Source organism: Rhododendron vialii, chromosome 10a (assembly GCF_030253575.1).
Source record: "Rhododendron vialii isolate Sample 1 chromosome 10a, ASM3025357v1".
Taxonomy (NCBI): Eukaryota; Viridiplantae; Streptophyta; class Magnoliopsida; order Ericales; family Ericaceae; genus Rhododendron; species Rhododendron vialii.
Window position 1 is genome coordinate 11,005,949 of NC_080566.1, and position 26,040 is coordinate 11,031,988.

Below are 26,040 nucleotides of genomic sequence, written 5' to 3' on the forward strand. Positions count from 1 at the left end.
TCGTGTCGTGTCCTCCATGTCTGCTTCGTTAGAGGAAGGGCGAAACATTAATCACAGCGATTTTTGAGCAGTTAACCCTTGAAATTGACCATTTACCTGTCAAAAAGATTATAAAAAAGAAAAAAAGAAAAACCACAACTTACGAATCTCTTAGAGAGAAAAACATCTTACCTAAATGGTATGTTGGTGTATAAGGTATGTTGATCACTGAAATCACCTAAAAATTATGTTGCTGTAAAAAGTCTGCTGAAGATTTGTACCCTCATTTATTCGAAAAATTAAAGGATTAGATTGGACCACACACGCTTTTGTGATTGTGTTTGTACATTTGTTCGTGCAAGTGTGTGAGGCTCTAGACTAATTAATACTAAGTTATTTATATATTGGTGACCTTGGATTTGGAAGTTGGAATGTATTTCTTCTTTGTTTTTGTCCGATGTTTGATGTGGACCAAAAGAATTGATGGCTGCCCTTAAAATTGGTTTCTCTTTTAATTTATGTTCCGACTTATATATATTATTTTGTCCCCAATTATTGAACACGAATGGAGAATCGATCAAACCGCCAGTTCATGCCTATATCAGTTATATTGCAGTTTTTTATATGGTCACATTAAAGTAAATAAAAAATAAGTATTTTTAATGTCAAAAAGGAAAGTTCCAATAAGCTTTAGTAATATTCGTCAATAAAAAATGATTCACTATGAGATACGGAGTACTAGTTTTTGCCAGGGTGGATATTGATACATCAATCTTCAATCTATGCTCTATATAAATATGTTAAGTCTCACAAGTTTCCAAACTTCTAATCTTAATTCTTTTGGTTTTTTATTTTTTTTATACATGAGAGTGAGAGATATGCCGAGGATACAATTGTTAAAAGGGATTAAATTCTTTTCACCGGTGGTGGAAAATCTCACTTTTCCACCACCATTTTTTTCGGTCTTATTGTGAGTTTATTGTTGATCTAAACCGTTCATCTTGTAAACCCCACATAATAGTGTAATCGTGCAAAAAATAAACTTGATCGGACATCAATAGGAATATCAAACATTGAATTTTGCTTTGTAAAATGGACAGTTTCTCTTTATGATAACATTGATAGAAATCAGATTGTCCATTTTATAAACCAAAATTCAAATTTTGATACATCTATCGACTTTCGATGATGCTAATTTTTTGCATGATAATACTATATTGCGGGTCTTAAAATATGAACGGTTCTAATTACAATAATAAATGTTCAGTGGGGCCCATAATAAATGGTGATGAAAAAGTTAGATTTTACACTGACGGTGGATATAATTTTATTCTTTTAACATCCTCTCACAAGTTGTGACACTAAACTTTCACTCGTGGATTATAGACAGCCTCAAATAAATCTATGTTTTTTTTATTTTTATTTCTCCTTCACTTTTAGCATCATGCTCTCTTTCTAATGAAAGCATTATGATTTTGCTGAGCCAAAAAATAAATAAGTGCATTGATTTTGTGGTTTCCATTTTTCACCTTTGGCAGATTGAGTTTGTGTGATTTTGTTTCTTTTTGCGGGAAAGAAGATTTATATTGCTTGCTCTTGAAGCTCATTTTCTTATACGTATTTTTCGGTCAATACTACATTGTGAGTTCCACCATTGTTGTAAATGTTATTAATGCTACTATTTATCGCATTTGTTTACCATATTACTAGCATTGTATCCGTTTAAAACACAAAAAAAAAAAAAAAAATTTGATGTGACTTTTTTTTTGTTGGACAGACAAAGCTAGGCTTGTCCAGAAGAGCGACCTTCCCAAAGACCCGGCCCAACCCTAAAAAATGCTATATGGACGGTTTCGAAGTGCCCTTGGTTGGATTCCAAATTAACCCCCCACCCACCCTCTTTTCCCCGTTCTCTCTGAAAGTGACCTAAACCCAACCCTCTTTCCCTCGAGTCCGGCTCCTCTCCAATCCTAATTTAATGGTCAAGATTACCCTAGTAACTCCAGTCAAAAGCTCATCTGGCATTTCACGGTCACCCAATTACTCATCAAATATTTCTCAATTACATAAACGTCTTCCCTCCCATTAAACCTACTCTTAAAGATTATTATTTTATATATCGCTCATGTTTCGCCATTTCGGTTATCTTATATTTTTTTGAATTATCTTGTTGTGGTGAAACTCCACAATTAATGACTCTATGTCAGTATGCTTCATGTGCAACTTATAGTAATTAGCTGCTTTATAAATTTTTTTTATAACTGAATGTTCGGGCCAACTTGTGCGTATCTCAACTAATTCTGGAGTCCTGAAAGTAACAATCGGGCAAAACTGCCAGTGGCCGTGAAAATATACTAGTATAAGAAAAAAAATTCTTATGAGCTACATAATATCAACAAAAGAAACCATGCTGAAAGAAAAAAAAAATACTAATATAACATTAGTAAAAAAATCATCATGAGCTATAGCCTATGTATTATTAGTGGGGAAAAAAATCCTCATTAGGTATATAAAAAAAATCCTTTCAGAGGCTGGTTTAATGGGGAGGGAAAATACTTATATAATTGGGGAATATATGAAGATTAATTGTGTGTCCATAGAATATACTATATGAGCTTTGAGACTGTAGTCACTAGAATGATTCTGACCATTGAATTAGAATTGGTGGATCAGAATCGGTGGGGTGTATGATAACACATGGTGACACAAGCACATAATTATTTCCCTTTGTTGTTTTTAAGTTTTTTTTCTTAATTTGTTTTTTTAAAAAGTGGGAAACTTGTAATACTTTCTTTAATTTCTATTTATAATTTAATTATGTGTTCATTTTAATTAATTATTGGTGAGGGTGTATGATAGCACATGGTCTCATATGCCCACAATCGTTTTTCTTATTCTTTTCTTCCTTTCTTATCACCGTTTCCTTTTCTTTTCACCGTTTAAGAGAGAGAGAGAGAGAGGGAGAGAAAGAGTGAGAGAATGACGACGGCAGCAACAGTGGCGGCAGAAGAAGAAGAAGAAGAAGCAGCAGCAGCTACGACTGGTTTGATCCCTCCTCTCTCCTATCTGTCCTTTCTACGTACGATCTGTTTTTGTTGCTAATGTTCTTCTTCTTCCTATTTTTTGTTTATTGCTCCAGAAAACAAAAACGGTTTTGGGGTTGGGGAAGTGGGATAAAGAGGGGTGGAATCGTCAATTTTTGTGGGAGATTAGGGGTATAAGTTAGGGATACCTCAAACCCTGTCCATGGGTAAGACCCCCTAATACCCCTTTACCCGGTTTTACACAAGAACGGGATAAAACAATACCCAGCCTCAAATGGCTTCCCAAACCAGGGATAAGCCGTGGGCCCAAGTATAAATGGGGGTATTAGTTATCCCCTTCCTAAGCCGGCATCCAAACGAGCCCTATAAGGTTTTGTTTGGAGGGGAGGTTAATCCCTATAAATTTCGAGGTGCGGTATCCTCTCCTCTTATACTTCTTATTCATGCCTAAAAATCATCATCAGAAATTGAAAAGCACGGGAGGGATAGGGTTTTCTTATTCAAGGCAAGAAATCAATCTCTCTCTCTCTCTCTGGGTGATTGCATGTGTGTGTTATTGTTTTGGTTTTTGGATCTACAGTTTTTCAGATTGCTCCCAAGAAGAAGATGAAGATCTCTCAACCAGAGAAGGTAATCAGGAGTTCAGACGGAGATGCGCTAAAGATGAGGCAACCTTCACTAGGAGTAGGTGGAGGAGGAGAAATGGGTCAGAAGAAGGTCAGAAGAGTGATACGTTGTATCTATCCCTTTGACAATGTACAACTAGAACCTGTTTATGATTATGATTATTCCAGTGGAGAAGAAGTTGTTTTCGTGGACTGCGTTCATGAGGATTCGCTTGACTGGTTGTCAGAGTGCAATCGGTTGATGTTGTTGGAGGAGGAGAATTTCGAACAGTTTGTTCATAGCGCAATGGCGGTGGAGAAGGGATTGGACGAGTATAACAGGCCAAAGCTGAAGATCGTTTACGTGGATCCCATTGGCGGGGATGAGACATGGGTTACAGGGTTACAGTACAAGTTTCTTGACTCGGAGACAGATGCGGTGGAGAAGGAGGAGGGCTTGTGTTTGGATCGCCCTAGGCTTATCTTTGTAATTCAGGATAAGGATTTTTGGCCGGGAACTGATTCCGATCCTGAAGCAATAGAAAGGCGTCTCGTTAAAGAGGAGAAGAAGGTAGTCATCTATGACGGAGATCTCAACCCAGAATTGCCTGGCTATTCGTTCCTTGTGGACAACCATCCGTGGTTGAAGGCCGAAGAGCTTATATTCTCTGCCACTGCCTCGAAGAAGGTTAAAAGGCGTTGTCTTCGAAGTTGTGAACCTCCCTTGGACGAAAAGGAATTGGAACAAGTTGCTCTTGTTGAAAATCTGGAATCGTCTTGCTCGCTCATTCCTCCTCCGGTGGATTCCTCTTGCTCTGGTAGGTCTACTTCATCACCTCATTTGTTCATATACATTGTTTTGGGTCGATACTACTGTCAGTTCCACCATTGTTGTAGAGGTTTTTGTTTGGGCCACTATTTATTTCCTTTATTAATATTATTATTACTGAGCATTGTATCCGTTAGAAACATGGGAACGAAGAACACCGATGTGATTTTTTTTATGTTGTCCCGTGCATCCCTGTAAGAATTTGTTTGGAGGGGAGGTTAACCCGTATAAATTTCGGGGTGTGGTATCCTCTCCTTCTGCCTTGTGGGGATAAAAATCATCAGAAATTGAAAAGCACGGGAAGTCTAAGGTTTTCATATTCAAGGCAAGAAATATCTCTCTCTTTCTCTCTCTCTCTCTCTGCGTGAGTGCGTGTGTGTGTTATTATTTTGGTTGTTTGGATCGTAATTGGTATAACGTGTCGTGAGTAATTTGGTTTTTGGATCTATAGTTTTTCAGATTGCTCCCAAGAAGAAGATGAAGATCTCTCAACCAGAGAAGGTAATAAGGAGTTCAGACGGAGATGCGCTAAAGATGAGGCAACCTTCACTAGGAGTAGGTGAAGGAGGAGAAATAGGTCAGAAGAAGGTCAGAAGAGTGATACGTTGTATCTATCCCTTTGACGATGTACAACTAGAACCTGTTTATGATTATGATTATTCCAGTGGAGAAGAAGTTGTTTCGTGGACTGCGTTCACGAGGATTCGCTTGACTGGTTGTCAGAGTGCAATCGGTTGATGTTGTTGGAGGAGGAGAATTTCGAACAGTCTGTTCGTAGCGCAATGGCGGTGGAGAAGGGATTGGACGAGTATAACAGGCCAAAGTTGAAGATCGTTTACGTGGATCCCACTGGCGGGGATGAGACATGGGTTACAGGGTTACAGTACAAGTTTCTTGACTCGGAGACAGATGCGGTGGAGAAGGAGGAGGGCTTGTGTTTGGATCGCCCTAGGCTTATCTTCGTAATTCAGGATAAGGATTTTTGGCCGGGAACTGATTCCGATCCTGAAGCAATAGAAAGGCGTCTCGTTAAAGAGGAGAAGAAGGTAGTCATCTATGATGGAGATCTCAACCCAGAATTGCCTGGCTATTCTTTCCTTGTGGACAATCATCCGTGGTTGAAGGCCGAAGAGCATATGTTCTCTGCCACCGCCCCGAAGAAGGTTAAAAGGCGCTGTCTTCGAAGTTGTGAACCTCCCTTGGACGAAAAGGAATTGGAACAAGTTGCTCGTGGAAAATCTGGAATTGTCTTGTTCGCTCATTTCTCCTCCGGTGGATTCCTCTTGCTCTGGTAGGTCTACTTCACCACCTCATTTGTTCATATACATAGTTTTGGATCGATACTACTGTTAGTTCCACCATTGTTGTAGAGGTTGTTGTTTGGGCCACTATTTATTTCCTTTATTAATATTATTATTACTGAGCATTGTATCCGTTAGAAACATGGGAACGAAGAACACCGATGTGATTTTTTTTCCCGTGCATCGAACGGGCACAACGCTGATACCCTGTAAGGATTTGTTTGGAGGGGAAGTTAACCCGTATAAATTTCAGGGTGCGGTATCCTCTCCTTCTGCCTTGAGGGGATAAAAATCATCAGAAATTGAAAAGCATGGGAAGGCTAGGGTTTTCATATTCAAGGCAAGAAATCAATCAATCTCTCTCTCTCTCTGCGTGAGTGTGTGTGTGTTATTGTTTTGGTTGTTTGGATCGTAATTGGTGAATCTTGAGTAATTCGGTTTTTGGATCTATAGTTTTTCAGATTGCTCCCAAGAAGAAGATGAAGATCTCTCAACTACAGAAGGTAATCAGGAGTTCAGACAGAGATGCGCCAAAGATGAAGCAATTTTACCTAGGAGTAGGAGGAGGAGAAATAGGTCAGAAGAAGGTCAGAAGTTTGATACGTTCTTTCTATCCCTTTGACGATGCAGAACCTGTTTATGATTATTCCAGTGGAGAAGAAGTTGTTTATGAGGAATACGCTCGCGAGGATTCGCTTTACTGGTTGTCGGAGTGCAAGCGGTTGACGTTGTTGGAGGACGAAAATTTTGAACAGTTTGTCCGTAGCGCAATGGTGGTGGAGAAGGAATTGGATGAGTATAACAGGCCAAAGCTGAAGATCATTTACGTGGATCCCATCGGCGGGGATGAGAGATGGGTTACATTGTTACAGTACAGGTTTCTCAACACGGAGATAGATGCGGTGGAGAAGGAGGAGGGCTTGTGTTTGGATCGCCCTAGGTTTATCTTTGTAATTCAGGATAAGGATTTTTGGCCGGGAACTGATTCCTATCCTGAAGCAATAGAAAGGCGTCTTGTTAAAGAGGAGAAGAAGGTAATCACCTATGATGGAGATCTCAACTCTGAATTGCCTGGCTATTCATTCCTTGTGGACAACCATCCGTGGTTGAAGGCCGAAAAGCATATGTTCTCTGCCGCCGCCCCGAAGAAGAAGCAACTGAAGAAGGTTAAAAGGTGCTTTCTTCGAAGTTGTGAACCTCCCTTGGACGAAAAGGAATTGGAACAAGTTGCTCTTGTGGAAAATCTCGAATCGTCTTGCTTAGTGCTTAGTCCTTCGTCCTCCGGTGGATTCCGGTAGACCTTCTTCACCACCTCATAAGAAGCATCATGTATTCTAAGGTAAAGTTATGATTCTGCTCCCATTCTCCCCATGATCTTACCTTATCATTTACATTTAGATATTCTGTGCACGCCATAGTGTTTTTAGCTGTTTTAGTATTCCATAAATCCCACGACTCCTATTTACTTTAATGTTAGATTAAAGCCTTGAATAAGGTCTGTAACTCTGTATGCAGTTTTCCATATCAGCAATCATCTCTCGATTGGTTCCATCTTGACTATAGAATGAATTGCTTATCGGTTTATGTAGTATGGACTTCTAATATGACCAGCGAACTTATTTATGATTTGCAACTTTTACTTCTAAGGCTTCGATTTCCTACGTGTAGTCTAGTACTATTGTAGACCTTGATGTTACAACACTGTAGTTATGTATTCGACATGCTGCTATGTGGAACACAGAAAATCGCTCGTTTGATGGGCCACAGTAGACATGTTCTGTTTTATCTCGCGCTTACTTCTCTTTGATGTCCTTGTTGTATCCTTACGTGAGACCAATCTCTGGAAAGGGAGTGGTTCAAGTTTCTCGTACATGTATAATTCATGGGGACTACGTAAAGAAACTAGTCCCCCTTAAGGGTAGGAGTCTCAGACTTTTGTTAAAGGACAACGAAGTTCTCACCATCGGCTTTGGTGCTTGGATTAACACCTCTTGTTCCTGTTTGTAATTTCTGGTGCTACGTATGAAGTCAAGGGATGGATAAGGCTTAGGCTTGAAAGTAGTTTATTTGAAGAACATGTTTTTTTCCCCTGATCTGCAAAAATTTGAATAAATGTGTTTCAGCAATCATTTTGACTGTTGAATTTTTACATTATTTAAGCTCTTCTGTTGCCTCATGTCCTTTCTCTTTTTGGGTTAAGTGAACTTTAGAAAAGCTATCACCTAAGTTACATGGACTCGGGTGCGAGTATGGTGCGGGTGCAATTCCAAGCGTCACCTTTCTAAATTTAAATCTTAGGATACTCGAATATGTGTCCCCAAATTGGGTATAGGTATGGGGACACGTCCTAAACACATATATGTAGCATATATTGCGTAATATTTCCCGATTATGTATTGTAAATTTTATTTAGAAATGTATTTAATTAAGAAGAATATAATTTTGCTATTCCTGTCCACGTGAGAGAAATATTGCCTTTTCTAGCTAATTTGATATTATTTTTTTTGTAAATATCATAACAATTAGAGGATCCAAGTGTCAAAATGGATACAGGTGTTGGACACATCGACATGGGTACTTTAGCCAAAATAAAGGATCCATGTAACATAGCTCCTCTATGAATTGGGTGCAGTGGCGTCCTTTCTCACTACCTAATGGGGTTCCATTTTTTCTGTTAAAATGGCTATTCGAAACAATGACCGCAACCAAATGAACCTTTTTTTATAAGTAAAATAATTATCTTAGAGATAAACCGCAACCCAACGATCTGACCGTCATTACACTGAAAGAATTGGAGGAAATGAGAGAATTTTTCCCGTGTTTTCCTTCACAAACTCGAGCATTGCTGTGCATACTGAACGACATTTATTAGACATCTTTGTATTCTCTTCTTAAATTTGTACGCATTTAATCTCTATGTTTATACTTTAGAGGTCAACGTATCGCAGTGTCGGACACAGGGACACGTATGGGACACGCCACACGTGTCGTGTCCCATAATTTAATTTAAATTTTTGAGGGGGACACTGCTGGGGACAAGGTAGGGGCCAAACTGTATTTTAAAAAAAAAATTGCAGCCAAACTGCAATTTTTTTTAAAATTTCTGGGGGTCAAACTAAATTTATTTATTTATTCATATAAATAAATAAATAAATATGCACGTGGCGTGTCTGCCATGTAAGTGTCCCCAGTTTTTAAGAATTCCCGTGTCCCCGTGTCTCTGTTTTTGTCCGTGTCCGTGCATCATAGATACTTATAAAAAAAAGCTTTATAGTACTTCACTGAAATTACTGAACTGAAGAATGGAGGCAGTTGAAGTGCTTAATGAATTTGCTTTCTGAATTATTAGTTGGGTTATTGTGTACTGTTTTCAAGTTGCTAATAGTTTTATATAACCTTGTTGTGAATTATAGTGGAAAATCTTAGAAGTTTCATTGTAATTCTGAATTGTGGACCTTTTGTTTTTGCCTACCTCAGTCTTTTGTGACTGCATCTTGCTGGAAGATTCGCTCCTTTTTCTTCATGCTCTTGAATAACCATGTTTCCTCTGACCAGATCTTGCTTTGAATTTTTGCATTTCCTTCTTCAAGCCTTGGTCTGTTACCTTGGTTCGCTTGAGGGGTACGACCGTACCAGTGTTCTTTTCTGTTTGCTTGTACTCCAAGTTGTAACAATTTCATGTTGAGAAGTAAGACTGTTCCATTCTTCCTTGCGTTTTTTTTAACGGTAAAGAAATTTCATTAATTTTTGAAATTGTTTCAAAGATTAAAAGGAACAAGGAGAATGACATCATTTTCTAGACTAAGCTAAAAACAATCCTGGGCCCAATCCGAGACCCAAACTGTCGATTGGCAAAAAACCAACAAAAGACACCAATTGAAATAAAGCCCACACCCATATGAGACAAGCCTGCACGCCTAATGGGCCAAGCCCAAAGTAAAACAAGAATCAAAAAACCTAATTAAAAAAGCAACCACCGCCACTACACGACTGCCGCCGAACAGAAACCATCACCACCATTGCACCACACTGAGCCCTGATTAGCCCCGGCCCAAACAGCAGCGGTAAGGCAAATAGCCTGCCGGAGAGACGCGCAGGAAACAGCCACCAGAAAACAAACCCTAACAGATCTGAACTCCAATCACCACCGCCTCACTTCACCGACCATCGCAACCCAGCTGACAACCCACCACCAGACACCACCAATACCACACACCAACCACCGAACCGCACCACCGTCATCAGCGGCGAGATCTCCACTTGCCGTTAAGCCGAGGACCGATTACCCGCAAGAGAGTAAACCGGCAGGAGATCATGCCGACCTCGTAATGAGTACACCACTTGCCGTTAAGGTTAGGACCGATTACCCCCAAGTGAGTAAACCAGTGGGATACTACACAGAGAAGAGGAAGCCAGAAGAGAGGTTGCCGACGAAGGAAATGCAGATGAAAAGGTCAAATTTGCTAGGGAAGGGGGAGAGAGAAGGAGAGAGAAGAGACAGCAGAAGCGGGAAGGGAGGGGATCTGGTGGAGCCCCTCCCCTGGTGGAACCCTAGTGGCTGAAATGTTTAGAGAGAGAGAGGAGCGGGGAAAAGTTTTCACTGTTAGACTTTTCATTCTTCCTTGCGTTGCTTTCAGAAAAGCATTTGCATGTTACTTTTGGGAGCACTAGACAAACATTTATTGCCTGCTTCTAGTTAGTTTTGCTAAGTCATTACCACGCCGTTCTGATTCTGTGATTGGTATGTAATTAGTAATAACTTTCGCACTGAAAAAGTTTAGATTACGTCTCTTCATTGTTTGAGAGCCAATCTTTAACTAAACTAATGTTTTAATATCCCTTTTCCTGAAATGAATAGCTTGAACTTCCACGCATCAACACCTGGATAAATATCCCTCTTTTCGTTCCTTCTGTGTAAGTGATAAATCTTCTGTTGCTCTATTTTCTGTTTGTAAACCTATGCATGTGTTAGTTTACAGCTGTTTATCGGGATTTGCATTCTGAGGCATTAGGTTTCTACAATTGCTATCATAGCATCTCCCCCTTTCAAGTCGTAAATATGCTTCTTTTTCCCAGACCCTGCTTGTTATGTAATTAGGAGAAGGAAATTTATCTTTGTGCCTTTTTTACTCTCTCAACGTTTTTTTGTTTTCCGGTTGACTTCTGGCCCCATTTCTTGTTCTTTTGTTCTTTCTTTTGATAAATTACTCGTTGCTGTCAAGAGAAGGAAGTGCTTGTGAGGGAAGGGAGCATTGCTCCGGAGTTTTGAATAACTTTCCCCACTTGTGACAACATTGTTCTTGAAATTTTGAATCCCGAATTCCTAGCAAAATTGTGTTTGGTGAGAAACTATTCTATCATGGTAATTTTTCTCTGGGAATTTTGTAAGTTAAGGCCGGGATCTTGAAGTCTATCTTTGTATCCATATGCGCAACTGTATTCGCAGCTTTTCTCTCAAACTTGTGGTGATCAACTAGGTAAAATTCATTCTAATGATTTGTCTCTCTTACATAATCTCAGTACAAATAGGCACAAGTAGAGAACTGCAGACAACTTACTTGTTTCTGTTTCTTACCACACCACGCAACATTGCCATTGCAAATGTTCCTTTGATGAGGTGCATGTTCACCAACTCAGTAGTTACCCGTTAACCTTTATTAAAGTTGGTTAGCTCAAGTCAATTATGGTTATGTTGACTTATCAGAGATTCTCTTCATCAATCAGATCAGACATACCACTTCTTAAGCTTGACTTGTTTTCACATTAGATAGGAAATCTTGGAAAACGGTGACTTGTGTCATCTTTGCTGTTCGCTTCATGGAGTACAGTTCGCTTGATGAAGTACATGTATCTCTCTCTCTGAACAAGATCCAGAATGATAACCTATGTCCAGAAGTAGGAATCATTGTATGCGATTCTTCGACCCTGTGCATTTGAATTTTGAAGTACAATACCCTTCTTTCTCGTTTCCTTATGAGCAATGGACCCCTATTTACTTCATAGCTTTTGGAAGTAACTGAGACCAAAGAGATGCCAACTTAGTATCTTCCCTGCCAAAATAGTCTTTAAATGGCTTGTCGATTAAGAGGAATAAGCCGCCACCGAGTTAAATGGCTTGTTGATTCTCTCTTTTCGATGTAACTGTACTTGACTCCTAAAATGATGAGGTTCCTTGAATTATCATCGGTAGATACTTCGGAGTTTGGACTCTACTAGTTTTGCATTGAATGTTTTGGTTCTTTTGTGTGTGGTTGAACTAACCTTACCTCCTGAAGTGTGTTCATTTCAGATAGGTAGATTGGTTGGTGGTTTTGTTGGATAAGGTATGGCAAATAGCATAAATTCGTTTATCTACAAAACTGAAGTTTCGGAAAATGGACCTTATCCCTTTTGTCTGTGTATTTTGACTAATAAATTTGAAATTGATGTTGACTAACTTCACTTTGCATGTCAACATGGTATAGTGAACATGTATATGATGCTCTCAGTTTCTATTGCTTTGTAGCACCTGAGCTGGAAGCAGAGGTTTTACTACTTGAAATATAACTGTAGGAGAAATTGGCAAATTGTTCAAATAAATTGCGGAGACCCACCTTGGAAGTATTTGCAGGCCTTGAAGCTCATTTTTTAAATGTCTTTTACAAGTGTATGGAAAGTAGCACTACAATAGTTAGCTAATGAATTACATGCTTTAACATTGTGAGCCTTCCATGCTATGGAGCATTGTTCTCAACCTCCCAGTGTTCACAAAGCTACTGAAATTCAATTTTCTTTTTTCTTTGGCAGAGTGAAGCTGATTGCCCCCTTGTGCTGATGGACAGTTGCTGATCTTCGTATGGATTTTGCTTCCTGAAGTACATCGATCTTTTGTGTTATATGAACAAAAACCCAATCAGATACATCTATTATGTAGCTAAGTTTTAACTTAGATGGCTTATATATGCAGTGTGCTGTTCAAATGAAACTTCTATATCCGAGCTGCTTTTGCTGTCTCTTCATGAAAACACACACTAAATTCCACACTGATGCAGAAATAATTGGTGATTTGGTCGCTTGCAAAGAAATTCAAAAAGATGAAATACTCCGTTAAATACAACTCATAGAGTATTGCTTGCCAACACAGTAATGGGCCCATATAACGCTAAAAAAAAAAAAAATCGAGAGAGAGAGAGAGAGAGAGAGAGAGAGAGAGAGAGAGAGAGGAATGCCAGCAACCACCATCACCAGTCTCCCCTCGACTACCTCAACCCACCATCCCTAACCTCAAAAAAAAAAAACTGATGTGAAGAAAGAGAAAGAAGGAACATACACCTCTCCTCGAGTACCTAGACCCACCAATCACTACCCCTGCCACCGCCTAGAAACCACCGCCCATCACAGCTCTAAATCTTTCCCACAGTCATCACACCTACACCGATGCATCACCCGAGCTGCATCCCAAGCAACAACAACATACACATGGAGTCTGGTCCTCCAGTTTGATCCGGCGACCCCTTCTCTGCTTCGCCAGAGGGTCAGAAGGGAACCCTCACCGATCCGGTTTCGTCTCACCATTGTCACCCAGTCGGCTCCTTCAAACCTATACCGATCGCCTAAATCCCTTAAACGGACGTCGGAGTACCAACGGCCGGAGGGGTCGAACACAACCACCCTGATGCCACCTGATGCCAAAGTAATCCTGCGCCGCCAGTTCGGCCTCCCGAGTCGTCAACGCCACCTGCATGACCCTGCAAAAGTCGACCCTAGGGAAGTTGAGCAAATCCTGGGATTGGTGGTCCCTTGCGTGGTTTGCGACGATCAAATCCGCGCCGGTACGCACTTGGTTCGCCATATTTTTTGGGTTTTGAGAAGTATTTGGTTGGGTCTGGTTTAAGTCGGCTACAGTCGCTCCTATAAATAAGCTTTTATATATATATAGTGGCCGAGAAAAGGGTAGAAACAAGGGTTTTGGGTAGGGTTCTGTGGGGAAAGTTTCCTGTAGGGTAGAAACAAGGGTTTTGGTTGGGGCTTGAACGAGAAGCAGGACAGTGATGTGTGGATGCTCCTCTACAGGAAACTTTTCCCGCAGAACCCTACCCGCAGAACCCTACCCAAGACCCTTGTTTCTACCCTTTTCTCGGCCACTATATATATATAAAAGCTTATTTATAGGAGTGACTGTAGCCGACTTAAACCAGCCCCAACCAAATACTTCTCAAAACCCAAAAAATATGGCGAACCAAGTGCGTACCGGCGCGGATTTGATCGTCGCAAACCACGCAAGGGTTCTGTGCCGGGTGGTATTGGACCACCAATCTCGGGATTTGCTCAACTTCCCTAGGGTCGACTTCGGCAGGGTCATGCAGGTGGCGTTGACGACTCAGGAGGCCGAACTGGCGGCGCAGGATTACTTTGTCATCAGGGTGGTCGTGTTCAACCCCTCCGGCCGTTGGTACTTCGACGTCCGTTTAAGGGATTTAGGCGATCGGTATAGGTTTGAAGGAGCCGACTGAGTGACAATGGTGGGACGAAACCGGATCGGTGAGGGTTCCCTTCTGACCCTCTAGTGGAGCAGGAAAGGGGTCGCCGGATCAAACTGGAGGACCAGACTCCATGTGTATGTTGCTGTTTGGGATGCAGCTCGGGTGATGCATCGGTGTAGGTGTGATGACTGTGGGAAAGATTTAGAGCTGTGATGGGCGGTGGTTTCTAGGCGGTGGCAGGGGTAGTGATTGGTGGGTCTAGGTACTCGAGGAGAGGTGTATGTTCCTCCTTTCTCTTTCTTCACATCAATTTTTTTTTTTTTTGAGGTTAGGGATGGTGGGTTGAGGTAGTCGAGGGGAGGTGGTGATGGTGGTTGCTGGCATTCCTCTCTCTCGAATTTTTTTTTTTAGCGTTATATGGGCCCATTGCTGTGTTGGCAAGCAATACTCTATGAGTTGTATTTAACGGAGTATTTCATCTTTTTGAATTTCTTTGCAAGCGACCAAATCACCAATTATTTCTGCATCAGTGTGGAATTTAGTGTGTTTTCATGGATTGTCGTTTTTCCATTTCTGTTTTGGGTCGATATCTCCTATTTGGTTGGGCGCTGCGTTGTATATATATATATATATATATATATATTCAATTTCTTGTTTAGTATGAATTCCGCTGCGTTTTTTTGGATGACTACGGAATTTATAGATGGATTTGAGCATGCCGTTTTGATATATGCTTCAAAAAGCCTGGAATAGTGTGAGGCTTTATGGTTGTGTTTTGCATGGATTGTGGTCTTCTATTTTGGATTTCCCGTCAACGTTGATGTGTTGCTGTGTATGTACATTGTTTCAAATTACTTGTTGATTAATATAGATTTTGTTGGGGTTGTTTTGAGTGAGTATCGAATTTATAGAGGGATTTGAGCTTGCCCTTTGTTCGCTGTCATTTTAAAAAGAATGTCTGGCAATGTGGAGAGTGGATGGTGGCTTGTTTGTGTAGCGAAGTGCTTGTGGACAGAGGAAAACTGCAGCTGTGTGCTTGGCCATTGTTCATGAGCCTATGAGCCTGTTATAGGAGTATAAAGCATCCCAGAGCTTTTTGTGGAGATATTCCAGCTGATGAACTTGGGGGATGAACCCGAAGGGCACTTCAGAGCGGCTATGGATGCTTGGTTGGATAGAATTATATATGCGTCCTTCCTTGTTTGTTCCGAACAGAGTAAGTGCTTGCTTTTATAATATTTACAATAATTGATTGGCACAAATAAAAGACTGGATTCTTTTTCCTGCCTTTCGGGTTTGTGTGGAAAATAGTTTTTGTAGTTCAGTGGATTGATTTATTCATATTTTCATGATTTAGATGATGGAGCTTGCTGGTTTCTTAAAAATATCGAAAGTGAAATTCCTGCTGAATCTGCAGTAAGATTCTTCTTTGTTTTACTTTCTAATATTTTGCGATCATATATTCGCTGATGGAAACAGCCTTTGTACTTAACTGCGTGCTTCAAATATAGGATATGGCTCCTGGTTATGAAGATTTCTTTGAGGCATATGGTGACAGTATGTGGGTGTTACTGAAAGATGGACCCAAAGTGTGGTCGGTGTTGATTGTGAACAACCAATTTTATGATGGGCGGGAAAGCTTTTGGGAAGCTTTCCACTTTATAGTCTTTCTGCATATGGTGTATTTTTGTTACGGTCAGGTTTAGTGCAGTTCGGTAAAGTTTTTTAACTTTTAAGCACTTGCAGTTTCTAGGTTTGGGTATAAGTTCATCTTTATTTTTTTAGGTTATGGCACTGTCATGCCATGGCTGTGCGTATCATTTGTGGTACAGGTTCTCCATGACGCTTTTTTCAAATATCAAACTAAGCCAAACCTGACAGCCCATGGAGATCTATATCATGAAGGGAAAGAGTTTGAGGTATGATTGCTGTGCTGTACTAATATTCGTTGAATTAATAGAAGAAAAATAGGTAATATACTCTCATCTCTTATGCTATTCAAACGACATGTTTTTATTCCTTTCCGCTATTATGTAATCTGCTATTCAAACAATATGATTTGCTAATGTTTGATTGTTAGGTTGTTTCCCTGCAGTGGGAAAAAAATAATCATATAGTTCTAGCCACCTTCTCTTTCTTTTTTACCTTTGTCATTTGGAGCAAGATCTGTAGGTATTGCAGGCATAATTGGCAAGATCATAGACTTTTTGGTTTTTTATTACATAACTTAAGCATGAACGAAGGCGCTAGGCATGGAGATGGAAACGACAGCATAAACCTATACAAGTCAGATCATTAAGTTCCTTATCTAAGCTTCCGGAAGTAAATAGACAGAAGGATTGAGTTGGTTGTTATTTTCTCACTGTAACCTATCTTTCCTCGAGAATATTGGAGATATCTGTAACTTTTGACATTGGGATTTATCGGATGATCAAAGCATGCAAATGGTAGTATTTGTTAGGAATCCAGTGTGGTGTTAATAACATAGCCTTCGTGCATGGCATGTGCATGTGACTATTAGCACCTTCAAAAGCTAATTGCTATTCGGTGGAAATCTACTAGTCCCAAGGTTGTTAATACCATTCAGTACTGGCAGGTATGTTCCATTTCAGAGAAATTCCGGTATGGTCGAGGTCTGATTTTGTTCCATTAAACTTTCCGGCGAGTTCCGGCCGTACCAGACTGTTCCAGCGAGTTTCAGCCGTGCCGGACAGTTCTGGCGAGTACCGGTAATAGGTACCGGAAAGCAGAAAAGCAGAGGAACTGCAAGAAAACCAAAGAGAAGGAGAATATCATAGCCCAAAGTGACTTTTCTGGGTGTTTTGGCATATTCCTGTAGTCTTCGTAAATCATCTTCATAGAGAAAATGTCGAAATCACTCTTGGAACTTGATCTTCTATGGAGTCCACTTCTTCTTGAAGTTCTCTGGTGTTGGTCTGTAGCTTCTTTTCTCTTCCACATCTCTTGAACTAATGAGTGAAGACACTAATGACTTTTCCTTTCTAAAGCTTTAAGATGACAGCAATGAATTTTTATTTTTTGGAATTGGAGCCTAAGGCTGGGTAGGTGGGAGTGGGAAGAGGGTGAGTTACCTAGGATAGTGCATCTTATTATCAGCTTTCCAGAGATTAAACTTCTCTACAACGCATACACCACATGTTGACATAGTTTTATATATTTAGCCAAGTACTTATATTTTTACTGACATTGCATTTAATAGAGTGGATTATAACATATGGTTTAATTTATAAGTACATATATTATATTCATGATATAAACGTATTTTGTAATGAGCGAAACAGTACCGGTAACGTACCGTACCATACCAATAACAAAAATGGTACCATATGGTACGGTATTCAGAACTTTGACTAGTCCCTTGCTTTCCAAAATGTATTTTTGCTTGGAAAGTTGGTCCAAGAAGCTCAAATGTTGTTTTTAGATCGGCAAATATAATTTTCTTAATCGTTGGTCCAAGAAGCTCAAATAAATTTTTTTTTTTGATTGGCAAAATATGATTTTCTTAATTATTGCGCAATAGTACAACAATTAAAGGGAACAATGGGAAGAAGGCATCACAACAGAGGCTCGTATTGGAAGAAGGCTCAAGGCTCAATCTTGGAAGAAGGCTCAATCTTGTGGGGGTGTGAGGAATCCAGTCTGGTATTAACGACATAGCCTTTGTGCATGACATGTGCATACCGACTATTTAACACCTACAAAAGGTCTAGTAAACGCTAGTGGCTATTCTCCAGAAATCTTCTTGTTCTCTTTTTTCCAAACCCTAGTTTTATGTGGAAAGGTTGTCCAAGACGCTCGGTGTGGTGCTTAATTGCGTTAACATAGAGTTTGTGCATGACGTGTGCATACGACTATTTAACACCTAAAAAAGGTCTATTAAATGCTAGTGGCTATTCACTAGAAATCTTATGGTTCTCTATTTTCCAAACCATATTTTTATGTGGAAAGTTGGTCCAAGACGCTCAATCTTGTGAGTATGGTGTCGTGCTTAACTGCACTTCATGTAGTTACTCTATTAGGATCACTTGAATATTTTCCTAGTTTATGGGGTTTCTTTGGCTTTTGGGTGGCTAATGTGGAGTGCTAGGTGGAACAGTTGTCAAATGTTTTTACAAGGATTTGGAAGTAACCTGCAAATGGACTTTCTGGCCAGACCTTCCCCATCAGCTCTGGATTTGCGTAAATCGTAATGTCCTGTTAGAGATGGAGGAACAAACCACTAGGACCACATTTCGGAACTGGGAAGCAGATTATAGGATTCAAACCTTCATTTCTTGCATCAAAATTAAGATATAGTTTTTTACAATCAGCCACAATGGTACTACCAGAGTTCAATGGTTTAACCAAATTACATCTTGTTACATGTCATACAGGTAATGCTAAGGGAGATGAAGCCTGGGATGCTATCACAGGAACTAAAAGAAGCTCTTGGTATGCCAGAAGGAGCTCCTCCCCCATGGCTCATCAATATGCAGGTCAGTAGTTCTAATATAATTAATTTCGAGGTTTTTTTAAAACTTTTTCATTTCAATTTTGTTAAATGTGTGAAAAATAATGAATTTTACTTGTTTGAATTTTGTAATGCCAGAGATATGGTCCACCTCCATCTTATCCACACTTGAAAATTCCTGGGCTGAATGCTCTAATTCCTCCTGGAGCTAGTTTTGGTTAGCACCCTGGAGGCTGGGGGCAAACCTCCTCGTGATGAAGTAAGTCCTACTGTTTTAGTTTATTTTGTATTCCTGTTTATATTCTCAATTTCTTATTTATCTTGAAATTGCATTCTCAATTGGTTTATGTATGTTTCTTGTTATATTCTTCTGAAATAGTATGGTTGCCCACTGTACGGAGATGTATTTGGAGTTAAGCAGCAAGAACAGCCCAACTATGAGGTACTAAGTGAATATTTCTGCTTTTTCTACTGGGTTCAGTTTTCTACCGTCATTTGCGCTTGGTAGTGGTAGTAGTTGTAAATCAATCTGACTTGGAAACCAAATATGCAGTTCAAATAGTGAATTGCATTTTCCTATTTTTGAATTGCCATCATTAGGTTGTCCAGTGGGATTTGTTTGCAATAAGGGAATTTGAATTTTTTTTTGCTTAAATAATGAGATATGTATTTGGTTTTCTATGCTGCTTAAATCGTAGTGTTGAGTTTGTTTCATGCAAAGATGGAATTTAATGAGTAACGTTTTCACTTTATTGTGTTTAAATGTGGTCCATCATCAATGGTGTAGGCAGAAATTGGGCCTATTGGGGGGGAGCTTAAAATTGAAAATTTGAGATCTATTTGCTTCCAACTTATCTTGATCTGTAAACCATGATAGATCAACCGTATTCGGCCCGATCATAATTGTTTTGGTTTGTCAATTTTTAGGTTGAATTCTCTTATGCTCTTGTGAAGTTAGTTTTCTGACCATAATGATCATCTCAGTATGGAGCAAATTAGATTTCTACTTGTAATCATTGTATTTTTTAGATATTTTAAGCTTGTAGATTGTCATACCTCAAATGCATATCCCTTTTAAATATTAATATTAATACAACTAAAAGACTTAGTTAGGTTATGTTTTATTTTTTCAGAAACCATAAAGGGCAGGCTCAAAAATTGTCAATTCAGCATTGGATTTAAAGCACACCAAAATAACTCTCTCGAAACCTTTTTGCACCTTATCAAAGCAAAGCGGGATTATGATAGAGATAGATTCGGAGCTGCAGTAAAATGGAGTTTTAGAAAGTTTCAGTGTCTCAAGGGGCTCTGCCACTGTTCATCATCTCATTCTGTTTCTGGTTAATCAATTCAGGAGGAACCAGTTGATAAGACCAAGCATTGGGGTGATTTGGAGGAAGAGGAAGAAGAGGAGGAAGAAGAACAGATTGAGGACGAGGAATTGGAGGATGGTATTCAATCTGCTGACAGTCTTTCAAGGTACTTGTAAATTGCTTATCCGTAATATGGTGCTACACTACTACTTCATATGAGGCAAGTATGCCACTTTTTATTTTTGTTATGAAAAGAAATTCATGTGGTGTAGTTGTAATTATTCTGGCAGCTTTCTAATGTTCTGCTGGTGTGGGCTGTGTGGCTGAGTGATCAGAGTCAACTTAGCATTTTGTTTGGATTCTGAGTTTTATTGAGGGGTTATATAGAAGATAATGCAGTTAACAAACTAAGTTTTTTTTTTTTTTTTTGTGTCCTTGTGATTATGCATTACGTGCCTACCCCTCCCAATGAGAAGAAACCAACCGTGGTGAAGAAAAACAACGCTTCTTCATCGTTCTCTTTCTTCCTTTCTCTTTTTCTTTTGTTGGGAGAGGGCTGGGGGGTAAATAACTAAATATGTTTGTGGCATGCCCCTTTAGCGTAGGGATTGAGGGACAAAAACAGGTAAATTTACTCCTTTTATTTTGCCGTTGTTCCCTTTACAAAAAGTGTTTGTCCATTTACGAGTGTATATTGGTGGACAGTGGAACGATATGTTACCCCTTTCTTTTCTTTTCACTGACCCGTATGACAGGAGGGACAAGAAACTTTGTTTTCTAGAACATACATCTCCCGCTAGATTATTTTTGTTTGTATATGTTTCTTCATCATACCCAACGAATCATTTATTAATTGGATTAAATCTTCTATCTGTTTGTAAATTCCCCAAGGAAGTAGGTTATTGTATGACGGGGAAACTGTTATATCAATTAATGAGCTGATTTCCATTTCATTGTTCAGCACTCCTACTGGTGTTGAGACTCGAGATGTCATTGACTTTCTCAAGCAGCAGAGGAAGGAGCCTGAGAAGCCTCTTTACCAAGTTAGTACACCGTGGCGTACATGAGCGGCCCTTTTCTGATTCAAGTCTTGCAATATTGTTCCAGATGCTTACTGTTCTTTTTTTCTTTTTTGTAAAGGTACTTGAGGAAAAGGAAGAAAGGATTGGTTCGGGAACCTTACTTGGAACATCTCATATGTATGCAGTCTTCTTTTCTTAGCAAATTTGGATTACATATGTATTCATATTTTTTACGTTTATAAAATTTCTTCTTCTCGAGTGTAGAAAGTATCTGACACTTTCCTGCTAACAGTTATGTCATTGGCACTGGCACTCAAGACAAGACAGCAGCAAAAAGGGTAAGAAATTTTATGATATATCCTTGCTCTTTTTGGGTTCAACTTTCAGTGCAAAGGACTTTACAATATTTGAACCAATACTTGCTCCCACCCGAGCACTTCTACTCAATTCTATATCGGATAGGCGGTGTTTGTTTTTCTTTTGGGCTCCAATTTCTCCATTTTCCAAAGTGACCCCGTTGATTTTGATATTTAGGGATTAGGTGGTGGGTGAGTTTTAGCTATGTTTCATTTTTCGTTTCTTTTTCATTTTGTTTGGTGGACATCTTGCCCCCCCTTTTTTGTGCCTTTGCTATTTTATTAACGCTACATTTATCCCTCTTGCTGATCAAAAAAATGCGAGCAGCACTGAACCCAAGCAACACTTACACTCCCCCTTTCTGAGTTTTTTTTTTTTTTTTTTTCTATGGTCAAATATGGATAGTTAAACTTTATGAGTAAATGAAGAACTGGATCTAGAATTATTTGGGGTGAAGATAATGCATATTCTGGAATCTGGATTTTTGAGCTAATCGGATATGAGTCCAAATAATGCATTTTCTTGAAATGTACTCTTGGGTTGTTCAGCACCTTGTTTTCCTGTGAGACTATGTTCATAACCTATTTATCTGAAAGTGTAGTCTATATGCTCTTTCAGGAATTTTAATTGATCTTCAATGGTCACAGGCTCAATGACGTTTCTCACTTTTCATTGTTTTGTCTATCTTCTTTTCAGGTTGATCTGCTTACAGGTCAGAAATCATGGAGTTGATGTTACGTTGCAGCTGGAGGAGTTGGAACTCATGGACAATGTTTTGCCTGCGAAGTAAGTGGGGCCCTTCTACTATGTTTAGTTTAAATCTCGGTATATGCTAGCCATAATAATTTGCGTCTACAATCACACACATTTGTAACTTGCCACAATAATTAGTAACATTGGTATGCGCACAGCACCGTAGATAGCCGTTGGTCACTTATTTGTAACTGGCCAGAACGGTACATAACTAACCCTACAGAAAAAGGTTGTAACATAACAGTCACAGATGTACATAACAAATCACATAGACAATACATACCAATTGAACCACATAGTGTGTAACCAACTGTAAAATGGACACGTTTCTATATTACACACTTTATTGTAGCTATGCGGGTGTCTGATTTCATTTGGCTTTGATTTGGGGGCATGGTTCTGCATAGCTATGTGCATACAGGTGCTCTGGACTATCAATGAAGAAAGCATGGTAATGTACACATAAATTGAATTGGGTCTCTATTCCTGCTTTCTCTGATGTCATTTGGCTTTGATTTGGGGCATGGTTCCGCAGCAAAACAGGTATATAGGGGCCACAATTTTAGTGGTATTCTGAGAGTAGCTAATTTGTGCATATTGCCAAAGGTTCTTAGCTATTTGATTGAAACTGAGACTCCTTTCTTTTTCTTTCTGGTTCTAAATCCTGATAGCCCTATCCACTTTCTTTGTCCTTCTTGACTCACTAGCCCTATTTTCTCCCTCTAATCTAATGTGAGACCTTCCCTCCTTGACTTATTCGATTGACTCTCCTTCTCTGTCATCTGTCTCCAATCTTTTCCCGCCCGTACCCCCAATGTTTGGGGACTCCATGGGTTCTGTTGTTATTGTTGTTGTGAGCTATGCTGGTGTTTAGTATTGCTTTTTCCCAACATCACTTGCTACTTTGCGTTTCACATGTACGAGGAAGCGAGGGAGGAGGAGAAGCTGCGTAATCAGAGAGAGGACTTCAGTGACATGGTTGCGCACTGAGGTATGTGTCCAACTTTGTTTCTTCCCTTTCCTTACCGTTGGCTAGTTTTTGGACTAATCTGTCATGATGAAATTTGTTTGATGCAGAATGCGAGGATGAAGAAACGTAAAATGCAGGAAAAGAAGGGAAACCGAGGAAAAGGGAGTTCAAGTTTTAGGAAGTCTTGGTTTTTTTTGAAGAGAGGAATGCTGTAATAATCCCAGATTCATTACGCCTTATTGGCTACATCTATACATTCATCATATGAATCATCTTGTTTATGTTTCTGCATTGCAAAAAGAATGTAGTGGCAGTAGACCCATCACTCCCTGACTATAAACACAGCTGCACTAACCTCGTCGTTAGTTAATGATAATCTGAATGGTAAATTTATGTTTTGATGCTTTCGACTTTGTTTCCGCTCGGTTAGGGTGGAATGTATATTGTCATATATAGCTTGTGGTTTACATGTGAGGTAAACATCCTTTATGGAGTCCAGCTCCTCTCCAATCCCTATGGAATTGGAGAGACCTCCAATCTATGTTCAATTGCGTCAAGTGGCACCTAATTCATACAAAGGTCAGGATTGAACATTAATTGAAATGTTTTTCCAGCTCTATTTTTAACTCAAGTGATCCTCTGTGGGCACTCAATTACCGAACGGTGTCTTCCCTCCATCTCGAGGAGCCAAAAGGGAGGCGTACGAAGTCCGGCCGGCGGCGCGACTATGCTATTATTGGCGTGTTTGCGATAACCGTGGCTACAAAATTTAGATTTTAGCTTTCATATTCTGCTTCAGAGTTTAGATTTTGAATTTTATTAGGACTTTTTTTTTTTTTGCCACTAGAAAGATGTCTAGCCTATTCCTAAGATTATCCACAATGACATAATCAAAATTAGATAATCAAAAGTTGTTACACCAGCTTTTAGTTTTCCATTTAAGGATTTCCTGAGTTTAACAATGTTAAGGTCCATAATGGTTTATAGTCAAAAATCCATTTTTAGTAGAGAGAGGGATTCAAAAACCCCATAATGCACCTCCGCACTACTGGGGCTGAGATGGACGTCTGGCGTGATGCCCTACAACCCTGTAGGAGATCCTCGGATCTCCAACCACCACACCAAACACTTGTGCTCCTTACAAGAATCAAACCCTCACATTCCATGTGGAAGAAGTGAGGAAGTGCCATTAGGCTATAAGTTCATTGGCGAATTTTGTTGGAAGTTGAGAAACCGTTTTGTTGTAGCTCCGAGATTACTAGAACTTCATTCATTTTTTGATAATTTGTGTTGCATAATTTCAAAAGCTACACAAACCTAGCTTTGGAATTTTAAGAATTTTTTTTCCTGTTTCAGATTCTCAGAACCCGTAGATTCTAAGAATTAGTTATATAGAGTTTTTGACAAACATTCTGTAATACCTTGAATTTGGAGATTTGAGAGCGTTTAGTCCCACATTGGTTAGGAGTTAAAGCCTCATGTGGTATATTAACACCCAACTAGGAGCTGGTGCCTTCTTAGGTATACATTTTTAGGTCAAGTGTCCGGGCCGAAAGGGGGTTTATGGTTAGCCGGATCGGGTCATTACACATTCCATATAAATTGATTTTTAGAAGCTAAAATATAAAAATCTGTAAAAATAATTTTTCGCGAAGATCCACATAATAGAGGAGGAGTTGTAATTTCATCATCATTTGTGGAGTTCAAAAGAAGTTAGATTATGATTGACCTGTGAATTGAAGAATTTGGACTCGATTGTTGACATGGAAAAATCATTAGAATAGTGACATGCATGATAGGGCTCATAGTTTCAGTGGACGTCTTTGATTTGATTTTGTACTCGCTAAAGGTCGTTTTCACCTTTTGCATGAAACCCATGCCAGAAATCAAGTTTCTAATTAAAGTGGATGCTGTTTCTCTATTGAAGTTGAGTTGCTGTCCAACAACTTCTTCACCGCTAAGAAACGAGAGAGAGAAAGGGAGAGAGAGAGAGTCCCTTCTAAGATCTAGCAAGCATTTTAGGATATGATAGCCTTCTCCTGCCTGAGTAGTTGAATGAAACGGGAAAAATTTGCTGAACAATACGTGCAAGTTCTTAACTCCAGGTCCTTAGCTGGAGTTAAAACCTCACCCAAAAGGAAAACAAAATGTCCTTAGCTGAAGGCGATCTGAGAGAGGTTGCGTAGGCGATCTGCTTGCTCGTAACTCTCCAGGTCTTGTTTCTTCATATTTCTCTTTCCTTTTTCAAATGGCGATCTTTGATTCTTAGTTTGCCTCTGTTTCTGTTCTAGTATGATGGATCTCGGTGATCAATTTCCCGTTTTACGTTCTTCTTCTCTAGTTAAAAACCCTAAAAATGGGAAAAACTCTCAAAGCCCTAACTCATCGTCTGCGATGAATGTACCGCATGTGATCCCCTCTACGGCTAATGCAGGGGTTCTTCCTGTTAACCTGTTAGATTTTTTTGGAGACGGCTTCCTCCCCTGTGGTCCCAATTCAGGCGCCGGGTCAGATATCTTCACCTCCGAAGGTTGAACAACCTAAATGGAGTTCAGTTGTGTCTCAAACTTCTGTTGACTCCCGCATGAAGTTGACCTACTTTCCTCCGGTGGTTACTACGGCGAAAACAGTTGTGTACTTACCTCCTTCAGTCGAGGCTAAGGGATGTGAGCAGTGGTCTAACTGCGTAGTGGGATATTTTCTTGACAAGAAGGTTCCCTTTAGGTTGGTCAAAAATATTGTTGATAGGATTTGGCTGAAGTTTGGGATCTATGATGTTCTATCAAATGACTCTGGTTTCTTTTTCTTTCGCGGTTCTCTAAGGAGAATGCCATTAGGAAGGTTATTGAGTCTAGGCCATGGCTCATAGCCGGTAAACCTATGATCCTACAGTAGTGGAGGCCTCAGATGAGGTTAGAAAAAGAGCAATTGTCT

At 39.7% G+C, this 26,040-nt stretch overlaps 2 protein-coding genes, 1 non-coding gene and 1 pseudogene across 4 annotated transcripts; all 4 read left to right on the forward strand.

Annotated features, from left to right (window-relative positions):
- The first annotated feature begins 2,886 nt into the window (after window positions 1-2,886).
- LOC131304209 (uncharacterized) lies at window positions 2,887-12,722 on the forward strand. 2 transcript variants are annotated; one of them, XM_058331358.1, is made up of 5 exons: window positions 2,887-3,022; window positions 3,604-4,446; window positions 4,909-5,752; window positions 7,057-7,097; window positions 12,545-12,722. In XM_058331358.1, exons 1-3 carry the CDS (start codon window positions 2,959-2,961, stop codon window positions 5,193-5,195), a joined length of 1,194 nt encoding a protein of 397 aa, XP_058187341.1. In that variant the 5' UTR covers window positions 2,887-2,958; the 3' UTR covers window positions 5,196-5,752; window positions 7,057-7,097; window positions 12,545-12,722. The 2 variants fall into 2 exon arrangements, with proteins under 2 accessions (XP_058187341.1, XP_058187342.1); XM_058331359.1 differs by having other exon boundaries at window positions 2,907-3,528.
- LOC131302878 (uncharacterized) lies at window positions 5,240-7,528 on the forward strand. Its single transcript, XM_058329672.1, has 5 exons — window positions 5,240-5,503; window positions 5,589-5,748; window positions 6,212-7,052; window positions 7,274-7,346; window positions 7,466-7,528. Exons 1-5 carry the CDS (start codon window positions 5,240-5,242, stop codon window positions 7,526-7,528), a joined length of 1,401 nt encoding a protein of 466 aa, XP_058185655.1.
- A 1,878-nt stretch (window positions 12,723-14,600) lies between the features above and the next one.
- Window positions 14,601-23,505, forward strand: LOC131304210 (uncharacterized; annotated as a pseudogene).
- Window positions 22,572-22,678, forward strand: LOC131305819 (small nucleolar RNA snoR100). The gene has a single exon (XR_009193377.1). It is a non-coding gene; the product is annotated as a small nucleolar RNA snoR100 (small nucleolar RNA).
- Window positions 23,506-26,040: the final 2,535 nt, after the last annotated feature.

Excerpts from the sequence above, each read along its gene's own strand:
- LOC131304209 (XM_058331358.1), top strand. The coding sequence starts at position 2,959 with ATGACGACGGCAGCAACAGTGGCGGCAGAAGAAGAAGAAGAAGAAGCA. Across the intron at positions 3,023-3,603 it reads AGCAGCAGCAGCTACGACTG|TTTTTCAGATTGCTCCCAAG; the intron begins GTTTGATCCCTC and ends TTGGATCTACAG. Across the intron at positions 4,447-4,908 it reads GGTGGATTCCTCTTGCTCTG|TTTTTCAGATTGCTCCCAAG; the intron begins GTAGGTCTACTT and ends TTGGATCTATAG.
- LOC131302878 (XM_058329672.1), top strand. The coding sequence starts at position 5,240 with ATGGCGGTGGAGAAGGGATTGGACGAGTATAACAGGCCAAAGTTGAAG. Across the intron at positions 5,504-5,588 it reads TCGTTAAAGAGGAGAAGAAG|AGCATATGTTCTCTGCCACC; the intron begins GTAGTCATCTAT and ends TGAAGGCCGAAG. Across the intron at positions 5,749-6,211 it reads GGTGGATTCCTCTTGCTCTG|TTTTTCAGATTGCTCCCAAG; the intron begins GTAGGTCTACTT and ends TTGGATCTATAG.